A 20,228-nucleotide genomic window follows, 5' to 3' on the forward strand; every position below is an offset into this window, starting at 1 on the left:
AATTTCCTCCTGGTCTTTCTCTCTCATACTCATACACACAAAACAGCTTCTCTGAATCATTTAAAAGCACCTAGGCTTCTCACTGACTTTTTGGGGACATTCTTTGAAGTTCTTGCATTAATAACTGCAGACTAACATAAGAACTTTTTAAGTATTATAATAAAGGATAAATTATAATTTACTGGCATTGAAAAGGGGCTGGCAACAAAAATGTAGACCTATTTGCATAGAATTTGAAGAGATTAGTCTTCAAATTTCTTAGCTACAACAAAGGATGAAGAATAAAAACTGATTGAAGTGTGTTCCTTGCTTTTAGAGATGTGAATTGAGTGAAGCACAGAAACAGAAAAATGCAATCATGAAATTAAATACACATTTAGTATACACATTCAGCCTCATCCTGGATGAAACTTTGAAGTTACTCTTTTGGATTCTCTGTCAGCACCACCCTGAAACTCTCATCATCTCCCACCAGCTGTCCTGTAGGGAAAAATAATAGTTCCTGCCATAGAAATAATCCAGGAATGATAGAATTGTAGATCACAGAGGAAAAACTTGAGAAGTCTTTTTGAGGTTGGAAATTTACTCTTCCAACATTCTTCAAATCCCATGACAATAGACCTGCCTTACTATTTCTAATCTTCTCCATAAACCTTTCTAGAGGAATATTACCCTTAATTGAATTTATTATCTTCTGAGGCGCTCCATTTCATTCCTTTGGTATTCAGTTTATAAGTGATGTTTAATTAAATATTTAATTATTAGCTACTTTCAAACAAATGTTGATTGATTGAACACCTCTGTCTTAAGGACTGTTGAGAATGTAAACAAGGAGAATCAAAGAGTGTGTTTCCTTTGTCAGCAACCTAGGGCCTCTTATACAGAACTTTATGCAGAACAGAGTCTGAACTTTTTTTTTGATCAGTTGTCAAGTTACATATTAGGGGGCATTTTAAAAGATTTCTGAAACATAGAAAACATATCAATTCATATGCTCACTCACTAAGTATTCTGTAATAAGGGCAATGTTATAAATAATAATGAAGTTATATCCCTGGTAATATTTTTGAAGCAGACTAGAATTATGTATGCGAAAATACACTTACAGAGAATACAATTTGAAAGCTCCTGTTTCTTTGTGATTATGTCTAAAGCATCCAGTGTCCTAAGAAAATATTTGCAGTGAACATTAATTTATTAACAAGAAGGCATCAAACAACTCCCCACTTTATCTCTTTTTTAACTTAAAGCCCTAATGCAAGCTTGTCCAACCCATGGCCCATGGGCTGCATGCAGCTCAGGAAAGCTTTGAATATGGCCAACACAAATTTGTAAACTTTCTTAAAACATTAGGAGATCTTTTTGTGTGTGATTATTTTAGCTCATCAGCTATCGTTAGTGTTAGTGTATTTTATTGGAAGACAATTCTTTTTCTTCCAATGTGGCCCAGGGAAGCCAAAATATTGAACACCCCTTCCCTAATGCTTTTTTTGTTCAGAGTTAGCAACTTCCTTCACCACAGCTTTTCCCAAAGTGTTTCTTGAGGATCTACAGGCTCCAGTTAGCCTGGGACCATACACTAGAAAATGTAAAGATTTTTAAAAATAGAAAACACTAATCTACCCCCTTCCAGTGACTCATCAACTTGAGCAATAACTTTTAGTGTTATTGGAGATAATGATCCTGGGGTCAACTTCTTAAGCATTCACAATTCTTGTCCAGCTGCAGAGAATACTTAAAGATGATAAACACTGCTTTGAGTGCTCCATCTTCATCTGCTCTTAAACAGTTTATTCTTATTCTCTGAAAATCTAGCAGCACCAGGTAGCTCACAAATTGGCAAACTTTATTAAAGCCCCATCTTTCATTCTAGTTCTTATTGAAATTGGAGTTGTCACTGAGTAGAGGGATTCATTCTGATTAGATTCTCAATCAGAATGAAAATGATTAATCAGAAAGTATATCTCTCTGGAGAATAGCTTTTATTCTCAAACTATTTTCAAACACCAAATGCAATAATACATTGCTTAAAAATAGGGCATATCATTTCCTTGCTAAATTACACATCAATGTTTGGGGTGGGAAGGTTAAGCAAAAAATATCTTTGCTTTGGAAACCAATGCTTAAAAACATTTTGATTATTGCTCCTGCATTTCTTATGTTCATATTTAACAGGGAGAGCCTGGTGCAATGGGGTTGCCAGGATTGGAAGGATTTCCAGGTGTAAAGGTAAGCACAGAAGTTAGAGATGTGTTCATTTATTCAACATTCAAAATTGTTTACTGAGCACCTAATGTGCCAAAAACTGTTTTAGGTTAGGGATATATAAAGGAACAAAACAGACAAAAATGTCTGTACTCATGGGACTTACATTCTAGCAAAAGGATATAGAAACTAAAAGAATAAACATTTTAAAATTACATCTTATCGTTGGGGCTATGGAAAGAAAGAAAAAGTAGAATGGGTTAAGGAGGATCAGGAGTGCTGAGGGGGTAGGAGGGCAGTATCTGAGCAAAGACCTGAAGGAGGTGAGAGGGAGAGCCAAGTCCCCTCCAGTCTGGAGGAATAATGTTCCAGGAAGAGGAAACAGCAGGTCTAAAGAGCCTGAGACATAAGATTTCCTGATATATCCAAAGAGACCAGGGGAGGGAGTGAGGAGATAGTCATAGGAGATGAGGTCAGAGAGGTGGGGGTGGAGGTGGGAAGTGGCCTTGTCATGTAGAGCAGTACTACTCAATGTATAGCCAGTGGAGAACCAGTGCCAGTCTGCAGACCCTTTGTTATGGGTTCGGTGGCAAGGTTAGTACAGAGACTGAGAGTAAGCACCTAAAAACATGTCCAGTAATTTGTCTAAAATTGTCTAGCAAGGATGTGATGGTAGAATTATCTTTGTTCATGATATGTTAGAAAATAAATAAAAGATTGCTCTTTTACCACAGGAAGTTTGAGAAACACTAATAAAAAGGCTTAACAGCCATTGTAAGGCCTTTATCTTTCAATCTTTGTAAAATGCAGAGCCATCGGTGATTTCTCAGTAGTGGCATGAGGGAACTTGCAGCCAGAGGGTTGCAAGGGTGGAAGTAGGGAAGCCAGTTAGAAGATACCCAGTAATCCAGGTGCCAGTTGATGTTGGCTCAGATCAGAGCAGAAACAGTGGAGATAGTGAGAATGCCTGGATTTGGATATATTTTGAAGGTAGCACTGATAGGATTTTCAGATTGATTGGATTATTAGAGAATAAAGAGGAGTCAAACACGACCTTCAGTTTTATGACCTGAGCAGTTTGCAAAATAGGGCGGACATCATCTGAAATGAGGACAGCTATGAGCAAGGCCTATTTTGAAGGGGTGGAATTATCAGGAGTTTAATTTTGTACATGAGACCAAATTTGGAGATATCTGTTAGACAGCAAAGTGAAGGTATTGAGTAGGCAGTCTGATATAAAAGTAAGGAATGTGGAAAAGAAGTCTAAGTGGAGATATAAATTTGGCTGTTCTAAGCATAGAGATGCTGTTGTAAAGCGGAAGACTGGATAAGATTACCAAGGGAATGCCAATAGAGTTTTTAGAAACAGAAGAGTCAAGGATTGAGCCCCAAGGCCCTCCAGTATTAGGAGATCAAGAAAAGGAGGAAAGAGCAAGGAAGACTAAGAAGTAACCAGCGAGGTAGGAGGAAAACTTGGTATCCTACAATCCACGAGAGAATAATGAATCAAAGGGAAAGGAGTGATCTCCTGTCTCAAATACTGCAGATAGGTCAAGTAGAATGGAGATGGGGCCAGGTAGAATGGTCAAGTATTGAACATTGGATTTAGCAATGTAGAGGTCATGGATGACCTTGACCAGAGAAATTATTATTTCACTATATGGTAGGAACAACCATGGACTTGAATGGGTTTAAGAGAGAACGAGGAAAAAAAATAGAGTCAGCAAGTCAGTATAAATAATGCTGACAGAGTTTTGCTGCAAACGATAGCGAATAAATAGGCCAGAGGCTGCTAGAGGAAGTAGGGTCGAGGTTTTATAAGATAGATTTTGAAGATAATAAAAATATCAGACTGCTTATATGCTAAAGGAATGACTCAGTAGAGAGGGGGAAGATGGGGATGATGATGCTGGAGAGAAAGGAGAGAGTGCTGGACCAATGTCTTTAAGTAGCCTAGAGGGAAGGGGACCTAGTGCATATGTGGAGGGTTTGGCTTCAGAGGGGATAGTTTATCTACAGTAAAAGGGGAGAAAGCAGAGTATGCGGACAGAGGCTGATAGGTGGGAAGATGTATTGGATGGAGTCTACAAAAGTTGTTTTCTGATTGCTTAAATTTTCTCAGATAAAGAGGAAGCAAGGCCATTAATCTGAGAGCAAGGTAGGGTAAGAGGTTGGGGAGAAGGTCCATAGTTCAGGGACCACAGAAGTGTGATGACTGCTCAGCCCTAGGGACCCTCTTGAGGTTCATGGTCATGAACTGAAGTGAGACCTCTCAACAAGACTATGTGTGCTGGCAAGGCACAGTGGCTCATGCCTGTAATCCCAGCACTTTGGGAGGCCAAGGCGGGCAGATCACCTGAGGTCAGGAGTTCTAGACCAGCCTGGCCAACGTGGTGAAACCCCATCTCCACCAAAAATTAGCCAAGCGTGGTGGCAGGCACCTGTAATCCTAGCTACTCAGGAGGCTGAGGCAGAAGAATCACTTGAACCCAGGAGGCAGAGGTTGCAGTGAGCCGAGATCGTGCCATTGTACTCCAGCCTGGGTGATAGAGCCAGACTCCGTCTCAAAAAAAAACAAAAAAAACAGGACTACATGTGCTTTTCCAGCCATGTTCAGACATTCAGGTAAAGACACAGAATAGGAGGGGAGTTGGATTTCAACAATGTTCTGCTTTTGACGGTGAGTACTGGACGGAAGAATGGGAAAAGACCCTTACTGGCTTACTGGTATACACAAGGGAATGATTCTAACAAGTAACCATGGAATTTTAACTAGGCAAGAAAGAGGGAGAGGCCATTGAGGGAGTGAAAGATAACAAATTTGTACCATCAATGGATTAGGGTTTAGGGGTTCAAGGTACTCAAAGAGTGAATTAGAATGATGTGGAATGGTGGTCCAAAGTTGGAACGCATGAAATTGAGATTATGGATGGGCAGCAAATATTTTTACTGACAAAGTGTCAGGTGTAACTATGAAAATAAGAGGCAAGTTCATTCGAGAATAGTGGTTAAGGAATGAGAGGCATGAGACATGCAAATATTTCATTGAATGAAAAGTTCTAATATATTAATTTTAAAAATGAAAATTTTGTAATTCAAAAGGAACAGAGGGAAATTGATGTGTATTGCCTGTTTATGTCCTTTACCCATTTTTCTATCAGTTATTTTTTTCTTTTTGATGATGGCTATGCTCCATACGTTAAAGACATTACTTCTATCTCATGTGTTGGAGTTTTCATCCTAGTTGATCTTTGCCTTTCATTTTTACGTTTAATCTTATTGTAAATATAACCTTAATGTAGTCAAATCTAACACTATATTTCTTTATGATTTCTTGTTTTGGTTTTATGCACAAAATGACTTCTACTTTTATTTTCAACCAAAATCAGAATGTCACTAATATATTCTTTGAGCTCTTTTATAATGTATATTATTTTATTTTTATATAAATCTATGTGGAATTCATATGGGATATAATGTAAAGAGAAGAATCAAACTTTTTTCAATGAAATTATCCAATTATTAGAACTGTTTGTTAAATAAAATCCTATTATAAATGCCAGTCTGTTTCTGATATTTCTGTTATAGTATTTTGATATGCTGCTTAATCTTATGCCAATATTCCATTATAGCTTTATTTATTATATGTTTAAATGTTGGTATTACTAGTATCTCTTTATTATTATTCTTTTAATTTTTTTATCCTCTCAGTTATTATCCCAAGTAAACTTTAGTATCATTTGATCACACTGCAATTTTGTAAGAATTGCATTAAATTTATAAATTAGTTTAGTTAGCAATGACACCTTTACAACATTGTCTTGCTCTCCAAGAACAGAGCATATCTCATCATTCATTAAATCAAGCCTTTTATGTCCCTGAGTAAAGTTTTTTAAATTCAGTTTCTGCCCCCCAAAATTGCCATTTTATTATCCCATATATATAGTCGTTAGTATTTTTAGCATTGTCAGCTTTATCTAAAATATCACATTGGCTCTTAAAAAGGAGTTGAGTCACTCTGTTGTTCAGAGCAATTCAAGGGATCTTCTAATTGGCCAAATGAGAACTACAAATCATTAGTTGTAGATCATTTTATTCTAACTCTATATCCAATGAGACAAGGATAGGAAAAGCTTTTTGGAAGACACTCAAAGTGCTTAATCTTTTAAGCAAGAGTAATGATCTTTTGAACATGTAGAATAAAAATATTGACTAATTTTAGCTATAAGTATGTAAGGGGACATTAAAATAGGTCACAGAAATGATAATATCTATGCTTGCTTTCAATAAAACTATTATTTACTTTAGTTTTATGGAAAATAAAAAAGCTGTAACATGTTCAGTTGTCAATTAGCTACTCAGTTTGCTATTTTTCCATCTACACACTAGCTTCACCCCATCTAATATCAATAACACTTATCAGATCCAAAGGAAAGCTTTACCAAATCCAAATTATTATTTGAGAATTAATTTCATAACTAAAGACTTCATTGATGTCATTAAAGTAGCAATGTTTTTAAATCCCAACAGGGAGATCGAGGCCCAGCAGGTCCCCCAGGAATAGCAGGGATGTCGGTGAGTTCAGATTACTTCACATCATTTTCACAGGTAAACGGTTCTATCTCCATGATACATCCGTGGCCAGGGATCAAGACAGGCAGGAGAGCATACCATAACTCCCATGGCATTAGGTTCCTGACAATTCTAGTTTCATAAATAATGCCACCTGTATTTTCCACCTCCACAATCCTCTATTTCTTTTTTTTGTTTTGTTTTTTGTCCTCTTTTATTTTCTTCCCAAGTCACTTTCATGGAGGGGAGAGGAAACACAGTTACTATACATTAATTTATGAGCACAGCTTTGGAAAGTTTATTGTGTTTCTCTATTCTTGTCATATTTCAAGGTTTCTCAGTCTTCAAAAGACAGAGTTCTTATCCTCAGGCATGTACTTCAAGTTCCTTGTATTAATGCAATCTGCCTGAGTTATTCCTTAGCCCAGTGTTATTAGCAGAGCTTTATTGCTGCTAATGTTTCCTCGTAAACTAGCCCTTCAATCCTCTCAATCATTTTTGTTGCTCTCTGGTGTCAAATGTTTTAATCTCATCAAGGCCTTTTCAAATGAATAGGAAGTGTTCCAGGAAAGGTTGAAATTATTTCTCTGAGCCCTAGAGATCATTCTGATCTTCATTCATGATGCTCTAATTAAAATTTTGTGGTCACGCTTTATGAATAAGAGGCCATTTATCCTCTTGCTAGGTGCTCCTGCAGGGCAGGTCCAGGATAACATTACAGGAAAGTCAATGGAAACCATGGGCTTGTATCACAAGAATATAAGAAAGATAAGATAAGATAAAGGCCCTACAATCACCACCCACAGTCACCCACCGAGATCTACTGACACCCAACACCACCCAAAGCCCTGCTCATCTCCCACTGCCATCCCACAAAGTGCTCAGAGCCACTCTACTTCACTCCATTAACTTCTAACAACACAAAATAGAGCCCCATCCATCATCTGCATCCTTCGTAGATGATGACATTCCCTTACTTAGCCATTATAGATCAAGTCAAATATTTGTATGACTGTAAAAGTAGCATGAAAATATCTTCTTTGGAAAGCTCTTCCAAATTTTTTATAAAAGGAAGTATTCTTGACAGTTGACTACACACTTAATTCTATTCCCTCACTACTGCCCCACTCACAGCCATTCCCAGCAACATATTTGGAAATCAGTTTCTGGAAGTGTCCTTAGAGAACCTTTACAACCTGTTCCTCTTATACTCACATCCTGTGATTTGAATTTTTGTTTCCTTGTGATAAAATAAAGCCTAGTTTTTTTCATTGTGTTCACCCAGGTGTGTCTACAAATTACATTTTGCTATTACCCTAAATTAAGCTTATCTTCTAGGAAAAAATACTGGCCACCATTGAAAGTATTTAAAAGACGTGCAACAGTGGCCACAGGCAATCCAAATGAGAAATTCCAAATATGTTTTTCAAAGAGGAAGCATTATTGAGATAAGGGGCTAGCCTGCCACTTAGTTGGATGTCTAAGATCTGATATATTTACTAAAAAAGCAGTTTTCATATGTCATAATTAAAAACATTAACTGGCTAGGCACAGTGGACTCATACATGTAATCCCAGCACTCTGGGAGGCCAAGATGGGCAGAACACTTGAGCCCAGGAGTTAGAGACCAACCTGGGAAACATGGCAAAACTCTTGTCTCTGCAAAAAGTGCAAAAATTAGCTGGGCACCTTTAGTCCCAACTGCTTGGAGGCTGAGGTGGGAGGATCACTTGAGCATGGGAGGCAAAGGTTGCAGTGAGCTGAGATCATGTCACTGCACTCCAGACTGGGCAACAGAGCAAGACCCTGTCTCAAAAAATAAAATAAAATAAAAGCATTGACTGACAATTACATAAATAAGAAAGGGTAAAAAATTTACATACTACAAACATGTTCAGTTAAAGATGCATGTTAGATTTTTATAACTGGCCCTTCTGTGGCTCAGAAGATAAAATAGTTAAAAGAATCTAGAAATAGACAATGGTGATGGCTAGATGACAGTGTGAATGCACTTAGTGCCACTTAAGTGTGCATTTAAAAATGGTTTAGAGGGTAAACTTTAGGTTATGTATATTTTACCATGATAAAAAATTTTTTTCGAAAAATGGTGATTGTTCTAGTTGAAGCAGGGCTGGGGCCTGCCCACACAGAGACATTGGTAACTCAGCTGATTACCAAGGGGACCCAATCCTGCTCTTCCTAGAACGGACTGGTCTATCCCTTTCCAGTATATTCAGGGCTAACCAGGGTTTCCCCTAGAGCTTCTTTCTTTGCCTTTCTCTGAGGATGGCGTGTGGGTTTACAGGAGGAAGTGCCTGTGAGTGTTGGTCGTGGGGTGGGGCCTCCGGTCAGCCTGCTCTCCCCCGGATGCTCTGAGTTCTCCACTGGTCCTACCTGACCTTAGGAATGACTTCCATCAATGTCCCTTATCTCTTTGTCTCAGATCTCAAGGCCCGAGCCCTCCATACCCGCCATGTCCCACAATAAGACCCTTCAGGTCATTGGCCTTCTCAGCTCTAACACATCTTCCCACTCAGTCCCCCAACAACTTCAGCACAGGCAAGCTGTGGGGACCCAGGGATGCTCTCTCTAACTTCTGCCTGCCTAGCTTTGCCATTCGGCACCGTATCTCTACCTATGGAGGGATCTCCTTCCAGAATTCTAAGCAGCAAGTTGGAAAAAGCCCATTTCTTTTCATATTTCTCCAAAACCTACTTGGCTTTCTCAGGTCTCAGCCCCGCTACACCTACATCCCACGTCGTCTATCTTTCCCAGCCACATTAGACCAAGGGACAGGAGGTGGTTCCTTCTCAGAGGCAACCAAGCCTTGCCTGCACACTCAGGCCTTGTGTGCTTCCAGTCTCCACTGGACCGTCTGCCCCTCTCGTCCCTCGCTGTGGTCTGTCTGCTCCAGGATCGGTCATCCAAGCCATGGTGTAGTGACATAAACTTATGTTTCTTTTCCTGTCAACAAAACATGGCTTTTCAAATCAAACATGATTTTTTCAGGTTGTCATACTATGAACTTAAAAGCCCTCTTGTGAATCTCAAAGCCTAGAAAAAAACTTATTTGATGCTTTGTGCCCATTTCTCCACTCCCAAAGTAAAGAAGAGCTGCCAGGAAAATAAGCACAAGAGGGATGTCCAATAATGATGATACTTTGGGCTAATATTTTCAAAAATATTCTCCTCTCCTACTCTCCACCATCCACACAAATATATATTCAAAGAACTGCACCCCAGTCTGAAACTTATGGCCTGTGGAGTTGACTATATGTTCCCCAGTCTCTGTCCCCTTAGAAATGCCACTTTATTTATTTATTTATTTATTGAGATGGAGTCTCACTCCTTCACCCAGGCTGGAGTGAAATGTCATGATCTCAGCTCACTGCAACCTCCGCCTCCTGGGTTCAAGTGATTCTCCTGCCTCAGGCTCCCGAGTAGCTGGGATTACAGGCATGTCCCACCATGCCTGGGTAATTTTTGTATTATTTTTAGTAGAGACAGGGTTTCGCCACGTTGGTCAGGCTAGTCTTGAACTCCTGACCTCAAGTGATCCATCCACCTCAGCGTCCCAAAGTGCTGGGATTCCAGACGTGAGCCACCACACCTGGCCAGAAATGCCACTGGAGAGCATCACCCTTGGGAGCACTTTAAACTCAATTGGGGTTGGGGGAAGAGAAGCATATGGTGTCGTTCAGCAATTTGGCTCCTAACATTTCTCTTCAATTTGCCTTGCCAGGGAAAACCTGGTGCTCCAGGGCCTCCAGGAGTTCCAGGGGAACCGGTGAGTTGGCAGTTACTTTCATGACAGTTGTACTTGTGTTGTACTTGCATGCAGTTTTAAAACATTTGTTGGCAATTAATTTGTGTCTGTGGATGTGTTTATAGGGTGAGAGAGGACCTGTTGGAGATATAGGTTTCCCTGGACCAGAAGGACCCTCAGGAAAGCCAGTAAGTACTTCTTACTACTTAAAATATGCCACCTAGAGAAATGCTCTAACATTATCTCCTCATCTACCACCTCAGAAATTCTGAGATTTGAATAAGCAGTTTCCAAGGAGTAAGAAGAATGTGCAGATGGATTTTTGATGGCAAGGGCAGGAGTTCTTATTGAGTTCCCTAGATCTGTGTGTGGTATCTTTATGTCTTAAACAGTGTTGAAAATGGTGAGAGTTTTAAGCGTCAGGAAATCTGACTCATCATTTCTTAAGCCTAATGTTCTCAACAGATTTAAAGAAAATATAATGGCCTGTCACGTCCTAAAGTATAAAGAAACCAAAGACTTATAGATATAATACCTGTATGTTAAACCAAATCCTAAAGTAGAAGTTATTTTCTCAAATTTCCTCCTTTGTATACACGCCTTGTTTTCTTACACTTTCATAAATCACTACTGGTGAATGTCTCATCCCCTTGTGTCCTAAAAGAGCTCTTGGTTACTGATCTGTGGTATTGATGTGACATTGTAACAATCATTCTGACTAATCCAGTTCCACATAAATTCATCTAGTCACTGCTGTTTGCTAAGAATGTGCTGGGCCCTTAGGGAGGGGATCTAAGATGAATAAGACAGACCTCACTCTCAGAGTTATCCTTTACAGAAGGTCACTGCTGATTTGTTTGCTGTGGTGTGTATGGGAAAGAAGTCGAGGTGAACAAACAGTGCAAAATTCAGGAAGCCAGTTTGGCACCTCTGTGAAACCTTCAGGGTTGGTGGCCACCATTTCCTCAGAGAAGACATGAAAAAAATGTAATTTAGAGTCAGGAAGATCTGGGTCTGAATTATGGTTCAAAGGATTTTATGAGTCACTTAAGTGCCATGACATATGGAAAGCATTTCCAGTGCCTGGCTATGGGAGGTACTCAATAATATTAGTTTCATTCCCTGCCTCCTCTTACCTCCTCATTCCCATCCCCTGCAAGGCATATCATTAAAGCCTGCCACTGAGTTCCCAGGAGATTATGCAAAAAGCAATTTGTTCATCACCAAATATTTCTTGAGCACCTCCTACATGCTAGGCACTGTTCTAGGTGGTAACAACTCATAGCTTTTGCATTCTAATATAGGAAAACAGATAAAAACAACACACACACACACACAGAGTTTCAAGTAGAAGAAGGTATAAGTAGAGTAAAGCTCTGGAATATTATTCAAATAGTGGGCTCAGAGAAGATTTGCCTGCAATTTGAGCAGAAACCTGCATAAAGTGAGAAGTCAAGCCATGGGAAGGTCAGAGGACCATTGTTTCAGGAAAAAGAAATGGCTAGGAGAGAAGTGAGTCCGATGGGGTCCAGGACCTCATCAAAAGGCATGAAGTCAAGAATGAACGAAGTGAAAGAAGAGTTGGAAAGATACGGAGGGAGATGTAGGCAGTGGCCAGACCATGAAGAACTTCCAAGCCAGGGAATGAAGTTTGGATTTCATTTGAAATATGATGGAAATCCACTGGAGCTTTTGTAGCAAATAATGAAAATGATTGAACATTTTGAGGATCACTCTGATATTGTGTGGAGAGTAGGCTGTAGGGAGTGGGGTAGAGGAAGACAGAACAGTAAGAAAACATCACCATCATCTCCACGAGAAGTAATGACAGTGGAAACAGCCATGAGTAGAGGAACTTAGGATGTACATTGAAGAGAGAGCCAGCAAGCAACAAAACTTGCTGATAGACTAATCTAGAGAAGTGTGAGGGAAAGAGACCAATCACAGCTGTGGTGTAGGGTCTGAGCAACTATGTGAGAGTGCTGCTGTTTGGTGAAATGGGGCAGACTGAAGGTAGGTGGATTTGGGAGGGAGAGCCAAGAGTTCTGTTTGACATGTTCATGTTGGAGCACTAGTATGTATTCAGGTGGAGATGTCAAGTACACAGTGGAGACTTAGGAGAGGCCAAGATTGTGAGACCAATTAGGGTATCTAAACCTGAGCCTGGAAAAGTGGAGTCTCTGTGGATAGGAAGGGAAGAGAGCGCTTCAACTGTTAGGAAGACAACCCAACAAAGAAGGCTGTGAAACTGCAGCCAGAGAGACAGGAAGAAAATCGGGCAAGTGAGGTTTCCTTGTTGTCAAGTGAACTGTTTTAAGAGAAAGGGGAGTGATCAACATACAGGTAAGTAATATGAGGGGTGATAATTCTCTACTGCATCAGAAACGTAGAGGTCATTGGTGGGAGAGATCACCACATGTTAGTATCTTGGTAAGAATGATCCAGTTGAGAGAGGAAAATTTGATGACACAGGAGAGTGAAGACTACTTTGAGTAGAACTGGTATACTCACAAGTGGGAATTGGTCTTAACTAGGAACAGGGGCAGTTCACCCTTCCTAACTGTGGAGTGTGGGGGTGCCAAAGTTGGGGTGCAAATCCATGAAGATTGACGCAACTGGTGGAGGGATGGTGAGAGGGGTCTCTTTTGTTTGTTAGTGAAAGAAGAATGGAGGTTGTCCAAGTGTGAGGAGTGGGGAGGTGATGCTGAAGTTTGGAAGAGACAGGAAAATGTGTACTTTTGGAAAGATAGAAAGGGAGTCAAATTGGGAAATACAGAGGGATGGCCTGGTAATGCTGAGGGTGCTGCTTGCAATCTGCTGTTGAACATTTGGGTTGGAACAAGCGAGCAAAGATACGTGGTTTTCTTCAGCCAATCAGCTGCTCAGATGCAGATGTGAGGTAGGCAGAATGTACCCAGGAAAGGGGCTCTGCCAGGTGAATGAGATGAGGGTAGAGAGGAGCAAATACATATGAGTTATTGTAAAAATCTCTGAAAGCAGGGCCGCCCTGTGGATAGAAAGTAACACCTTCCTATACAAAAGAGAACACTGATGATAGTCTTTGATAAATTACTGGAGATAAAAAACAGGTTATAGGGTTACTTATTTTCTTATATTGTCACCAAAAACATGAACTACACTTTTACTCTAGATTTATCTTCTCTTATTCAAGTGACACAGCTGTTTCTTTCACATCCTCTCCTTAATCAGCTTTATCCTTGTTCCTTGTGTGTCTGAATGTAATAAATTCTTTGAACCATACACTTCAGGTAACATGTTCTTATTTAACGTACTCTCAATAATTCCCAGGATGTTTCAGAAAGGTTGGCGAACTATGGTTGGGTTGTCAACTGTGACAGATTTCAGCATAATTTATAGCAGTGAAAACACGCAGTTCTTTGCAGTTCCATCCCACAGAATCCATTCCAGCACAATAAAAGTCCCTTGGGCTTTTAGAGGAGCAAGTCCATGCAATTGCCTGCTGGCTAAGAAATCATATTCCTCACCTTGATCTTCCTCTTCAAATCAGATCTCAAAAACACGCTTGCTGTTGGGCCCTGGGTATTTGATTTGACCTCAAATACTTTTCCTTCTTATATCTCCCAGCCAATAGTTCTCTCAGCCTTATAAATCTTTAAGCAGGACTAGGCTTCATTATCACTTCTAGAACTCCCTTTTAAAGTTCAAGAAACTTCCAGTTTTCTAATAAAAAGTGACTAATACTGTCAAAAACCATGATTATACATTTCTTGCTTTCTTTCATATTTCCAACTGAAAAATAACAATTGTTCTCTGACTGACAGTTTATTTCATAGTAGGATCATGCTCTGGCCATGTTATGAAATTTCCCCAGCAGCAACTGAGACCATTTACTGAGAATGATACTCTGTGCTGGAAAACCTGTTAGAAGGTAACAAAAATGCCGTACTCCAGCCACCTATGCCATGAGGCACCTTCTTATTTCTCAGGATGACTTAATAGAAGAATAAGAAAGGAAAATAATCTTTGTTGACTATTTATAGAGGACCATGCATTTTTCATGTTATTTCACTTAATTCTTAGTTTTAAGGTTATTTATTTTCCTCACTAGTGAAGAGATTGATGCTATTGAGGTTAAGTAAATTGCCCAAAAAGGTTAATGGGACTAGTAAGTGAAGTGTCAGAATCCGAACTCAGGACTGTCAGATTCTATTTATTTGTTTTCCATTTTACCACCTTTCTTTACCAAGCTCTCAGTAGAAATATGATTAAGGAACTGTCCTCGAAACCTTATGCTTTTGTTGTGTTTAACTATGTTAATGCAGAATTTGAAATATTAATCCTTTTTTTCTTTATAGGGAATAAATGGAAAAGATGGAATACCAGGTGCTCAGGTATGGGAAATATGATTTAAAATAAAAGTTATAATGCATACTGCATCCAGAATACCTACCAACATTTATATCAATCAGACTGATGAAAAATCTTGGCAAGGAGTGATTTTCATGTTGACATCTGTTTTTCAGGGCATCATGGGTAAGCCTGGAGACAGAGGCCCCAAAGGAGAACGTGTATGTATATTACTATTGTGATTGTTATTCAAGTCTGTCTGTTACAACAGTCCCATCATTTGAGTTACACAATTATGTGTGTAGACCCCTGCAAATCACCAAATATATAAAGGCTAGGGTGTAGGTGATCAAAGATCTCTACCAGACATTAAATATGACAACGGACTCAGAGCAAGTTATATGGTACATCTATGTAGTTGGCCTTTGTACACAGCCAAGTATACTTTGCTATTTAAATTTGGAAAGCTTTTATTATCCTCCTGTCTCAGACATGTATCTCTACTATAACCATCACCCATGTTCTTTTTATCTAGAGTAAGGTTTCTCAACCTCAGCACTGTGATTATTCAGGGGCAGATAATTGTTGTGGTTGGCTGTTTTGGAATTGTAAAATGCGTAGCAGCATCCCTGGCCTTCATCCACTAGATGCAGTAGCGCCACCATCCCTCCAATTGTGACAACCAAAAGTGTCTCCAGACATCACCAAATGTCTCCTGGGAAGCAAAATCACTGCAATTGAGAACTACTGACATGCAGAAAAACTAAGTAGAGTAAAGAAGGTGGTGTGAGGGGTTAGAGAAATGGAAAGTGTAACTGAAAGTATAGTGAAGTTACTAGTAATGCCAATTATGTTATATGGTTTTGTGTTGTTTGGAGCGTTAATGTCATTATTGCAATTTCTCTTTATTTCCTTTAATGAACCTCAACATTTTCTAGTAGAATTGATTTCTACTAGAATTAACTTCTACCAGAATTAATTTCCACTAGAATTAATAGAATTAATTTCTAGTAGAGTCATGCCACTGCAAGAAGTTACTCAAACATTGTTACTCAGCGTAATTCTATTAAGGGTTGCTATTGTATGTGAGTGTGGGCACATATGTTTGTATACTGGTGTCTAGTTTGCTAACTTTTATTTATCATTATACAAGTAATCCATAATAACTGAAGGAAATGTGAAAATACAGATGATGTAAATTTAAAAGGAAATAAATCTACCTTACCCCACTACACAGAGATAAGCACTGTGATATTTGTACATATTTCCATCTCTCTCACTCTAATACATAATATACACATATATTTATATGTATTAATAGAAACATATACTTTTCCAAAAAGGAGCTTATGCTGTCTTGTGTCTTTTTTCCCCTAATGATATATATTGATCTTTTCTTGTCTGTAAATATAGATCTATATCTACCTTTTAATTGCTATATGTTATTCTACTATTTGACTATACCTTATTTCACTTACCTAGTCCGCTGGACATTTGGATTCCTTCTAGTTGTCATAATAATAAACATCACTACAATGAACATCTTTGTACCTAACTTATAAAATAATTTTAATATGTTAAAGATTGCGTTTATCTTGCACATGATCAGAGTATTAATCATTGATCAAAGTGTGCTAATATTTTTTCTTGTCATCTCAGAAATTTCTCCAAATGTGAGCTGGAGTGACAGACCTGTATGCAGATATATTTTTATAACTAAGACAGTAGCGTTGATACTAGGCCCAACTGCTTTTATTTCTTTCTACATGGCTTATTTCCATATCTGATTCTATGATCACACAAATGTCTGTAACTGTTCATTTATTTCTGTTAATTTTTAAGTCAAGAGAAATTGAGTTTGCCCTTCTGCAGAGTAGTCATAGTTAAAAGAATAATACAGTGAGATACAGGACCACTTCAAGCATCATTCCGTCATATTTGGTGTGAGGATCACTTCCTGGAGTTATGCAACTGAATATTTGAAAATTTATGACTGAAGCAACTGCCATGATCTCTCTCTCTCTCTCTCTCATTCTCTCTTGCACAAACACATACAGTAGTAGACACATTCCAGGATAAAAAACAGCATCAAGCAAACTTCATATCACATTTAGGCACATCTAATATAATATTTTACTAATTAATTATGACATCTTATTCAACTGATTCTTGTTTTTTTTGTTTTGTTTTGTTTTGAGACAGAGTTTCTCTCTTGTTGCCCAGGCTAGAGTGCAATGGTGTGATCTCAACTCACCGCAACCTCCGCCTCCTGGGTTCAAGCGATTCTCCTGCCTCAGCCTCCTGAGTAGCTGGGATTACAGGCATGTGCCACCACGCCTGGCTAATTTTTTTGTATTTTTAGTAGAAACGGGGTTTCTCCATGTTGGTCAGACTGGTCTCGAACTCCTGACCTCAGGTGATCTTCCCACCTCGGCCTCCCAAAGTGCTGTGATTACAGGCGTGAGCCACCGCGCCTGGCCCAACTGATTCTTCCATAGTTCATTTATACTATCGAGTAAATGATGTCAGTGACATCCTCCCCCTAGTCACCTGCTTTGATCTTTTCAATGGTTCTCCCTTCTCACCTTCCCGTGGGTATATATTTAGGGCACAGTGATCACACTCAACGTGCACACACACACAAACATGCACACACATGCATACACGTGTAAAGCACAAATACAGAAAACAAACCTGAAGAGTCTAATAAAGCGCAAACAAACAGGGGAAAGCCAGGGGTGGGGAGAGCACATGATTTAGGAGAGATTTTAAATGTCCTGAAGTTTTTTTAAGTGAAAAGTCTCAGTAATGAGATCCTCTTGGCAATCTTCCTTTATGATTGCAAAGGAGACCCAGACCTCAAGTGATAGCTGGTATTGACTCAAAACTGCCATCATCCTAGATGGGCAACCAAGCACACCTAACATTCTCTCTATCTTTTATGTATTAAGTACTGCCAAGGTGCCAGGCATTGCTCTGAGCACTTTACTTGGGTTAATTCATTTAGTTCTGAAAATCGCCCTATTTAATGGATACTATTAATATGCCCACTTTGTAGGAGAGGAGGCTAGGACACAGAGAGTTTAAGTTATTTATACAAGGCCCAACAGCTAATAAGTGCCAGTATGAATCCAGAACTTTTGCTCTCAACTACAGCTGATGCTAGAAGAGATTATTCTTTGTTATTATTTTTTCCTTAACAGGGTGATCAGGGGATTCCAGGAGACAGAGGCTCACAAGGTGAACGAGGAAAACCAGGCCTTACAGGCATGAAGGGGGCCATCGGTCCCATGGGTCCACCAGGAAACAAGGGCTCCATGGGATCCCCTGGCCACCAAGGCCCTCCAGGCTCTCCAGGCATCCCTGGCATTCCGGTAAGTAGTGCTAAGACGCTTTAGGGCTCCTGGCTTGTACCGACCATGTATCCCTTTTACAATGAAAGCAATGATACTGCCTTTCAAATAAATAAAACAAACCTAAACTGGTCCCTGTGAGGGCAATAATAGCTGTCATTTAAAGTTATGTGCCAGATCCTCTACTAAGCACTTACTATACATTACCTCATTTGATCTTCACAATCATTCTGGAAGGATTGGTGTCCTTTTCAGCCCAGTTTTATAAACGCATAAAATGAGCATTAACTTGCCCAAGGTCACAGATTTATTAAGTGGGTCGGACCCAGGCTTCAAACCCATGCTTTTAACATACAGGTACTGTCTCTAATGTCTCCTTACACTACACAGAAACCACATATGCCTGTTTCATATTGCTATGAAACATGTCCATTTCATACTCTATTTTGTTGAATATCAGAACAACAAATCTGCCATGAGTAGTGCCTTGAAGGAGAAACCACTTAGGCCAAAAGTGTTTAGTAAAGGAAGCCCTTATCTTTATTAATCCTCAAGAGGAGTGGTGAGTGGCTATTCTGCAGAGAAATTTAATCTGAAAATATCCATGTTAGGAAGAAAGGAGGGTCTTGAAGTGAAGTAGGGCAGTTAAAGACACATTCTCCTCAGATAATCAACCAATACCAGTTATAAAGCAAAACTGAGCATTCATACAATTTTCATACTTCTATATTTCTCCCCACTGTCCTGAAACTCTACTTGAATAAAGCCTGTGTAACTTCACTCTCGGGGTTGTGTCAGTAATTGGTATTAGTTGCATTAATTAAAGTTCATTAATGAAATAGAGCATTCTTGGAATTATTCTGTCCTACCAGAATCATCACTTTATAAGCCCATCATATTGGATTTTTTTTATTTTTATTTTTTGTCATTCTAAGTCAGTTTGTTGTTACAAATGAACTAGCACCATTATGTTAGGAAACCCCACAACAATACTATTATCACATATCTACACACAGACAGGATAGAGGAATTTTCAGTGAAGAGTGATGAGGAACCTACCCAAGAATGTTTATAATAAATTAAGGCTCACTATCTAAGTAGGCTCTGCTTCATTCTTAAATTCACATTGCATGGTGATTTTCCATAGAGCTTCCAACTCTCTCATCTGACCATCTTCTGTTATGGTCTTTGTTCATGTTTATATCTCAAAGTGGGGCTTATTGCCTTTGTCACAACCGCCAATCTTCATCATATTGTCTTTAATGCCACACATATACCCCTGGATAATAATCACCAACTATAAAGAGTAATAAAATACTTGGAAATTCTAACCATCAAGAAAAAAATAATAGCTCCTTTAAAAATATCAAGGCACTATAATAAAACATTACTGTTATAAATGTTAAATTCTTTGTCAAATGCATGTGGATTTACTTGTCAACAGGTGGAAAATTCAGCTGACATTATTTGCCTGCTTCCTTTTACCAGATCCCAATTAAGAAAAGAAAATTACTTAATACCTATATACTTGCAATGTGTAAATTACAGAATAAACTTTATGATGAAATGGGTAAAACTTGCTTTTATCCCATGAATACAACATTTTTGAAAATAATCCAGCATACTTGGAGTTCTGTTCCAGGTTGTCTTCCTTTGAAAATACATTATATCTATTAGATATTGACTTTGCCATCCAGGGATTGGTTAAAAGTTAAACTGTGGTTAGGCTACTAACATCATGTTTATACTTTTTAGATTATTTAACCTTATAAAATGAAGTCATAGGAATGTCTTCCCTAACTGTATAAAGCCATGTGTCTCCATTTAATGGGAAACCTGTTGATACCACTGGTTATGATCCCAGCCCATAGCTTTTAAAGCAATTACACACTTCAACTTCTTCCCAGAATTTGGTCAAAGCAACAGATATTTATTGCCCAATATAATCAATTGCCAAAAGCATTTTTCTTGATAAATGCATCCCTACAGAAGTTTCAAATAGG

General features: G+C 38.9%; 1 protein-coding gene across 5 annotated transcripts in view; it reads left to right on the plus strand.

Moving 5' to 3' along the window:
- The window catches only part of COL19A1 (collagen type XIX alpha 1 chain), a 339,181-nt gene that overhangs the window by 297,382 nt on the left and 21,571 nt on the right, over positions 1-20,228 (plus strand). For all 5 annotated transcript variants that reach the window (XM_001135236.6, XM_063813156.1, XM_016955766.4 and 2 more), the window contains 7 exons: positions 2,176-2,229; positions 6,736-6,780; positions 10,520-10,564; positions 10,669-10,731; positions 14,881-14,916; positions 15,049-15,093; positions 18,076-18,246. In XM_001135236.6, coding sequence (XP_001135236.3) covers positions 2,176-2,229; positions 6,736-6,780; positions 10,520-10,564; positions 10,669-10,731; positions 14,881-14,916; positions 15,049-15,093; positions 18,076-18,246 — 459 coding nt within the window. The remainder of the gene's footprint in view (positions 1-2,175; positions 2,230-6,735; positions 6,781-10,519; positions 10,565-10,668; positions 10,732-14,880; positions 14,917-15,048; positions 15,094-18,075; positions 18,247-20,228) is intronic.

The sequence above is a fragment of the Pan troglodytes genome, chromosome 5, assembly GCF_028858775.2.
Source record: "Pan troglodytes isolate AG18354 chromosome 5, NHGRI_mPanTro3-v2.0_pri, whole genome shotgun sequence".
NCBI lineage: Eukaryota > Metazoa > Chordata > Mammalia > Primates > Hominidae > Pan > Pan troglodytes.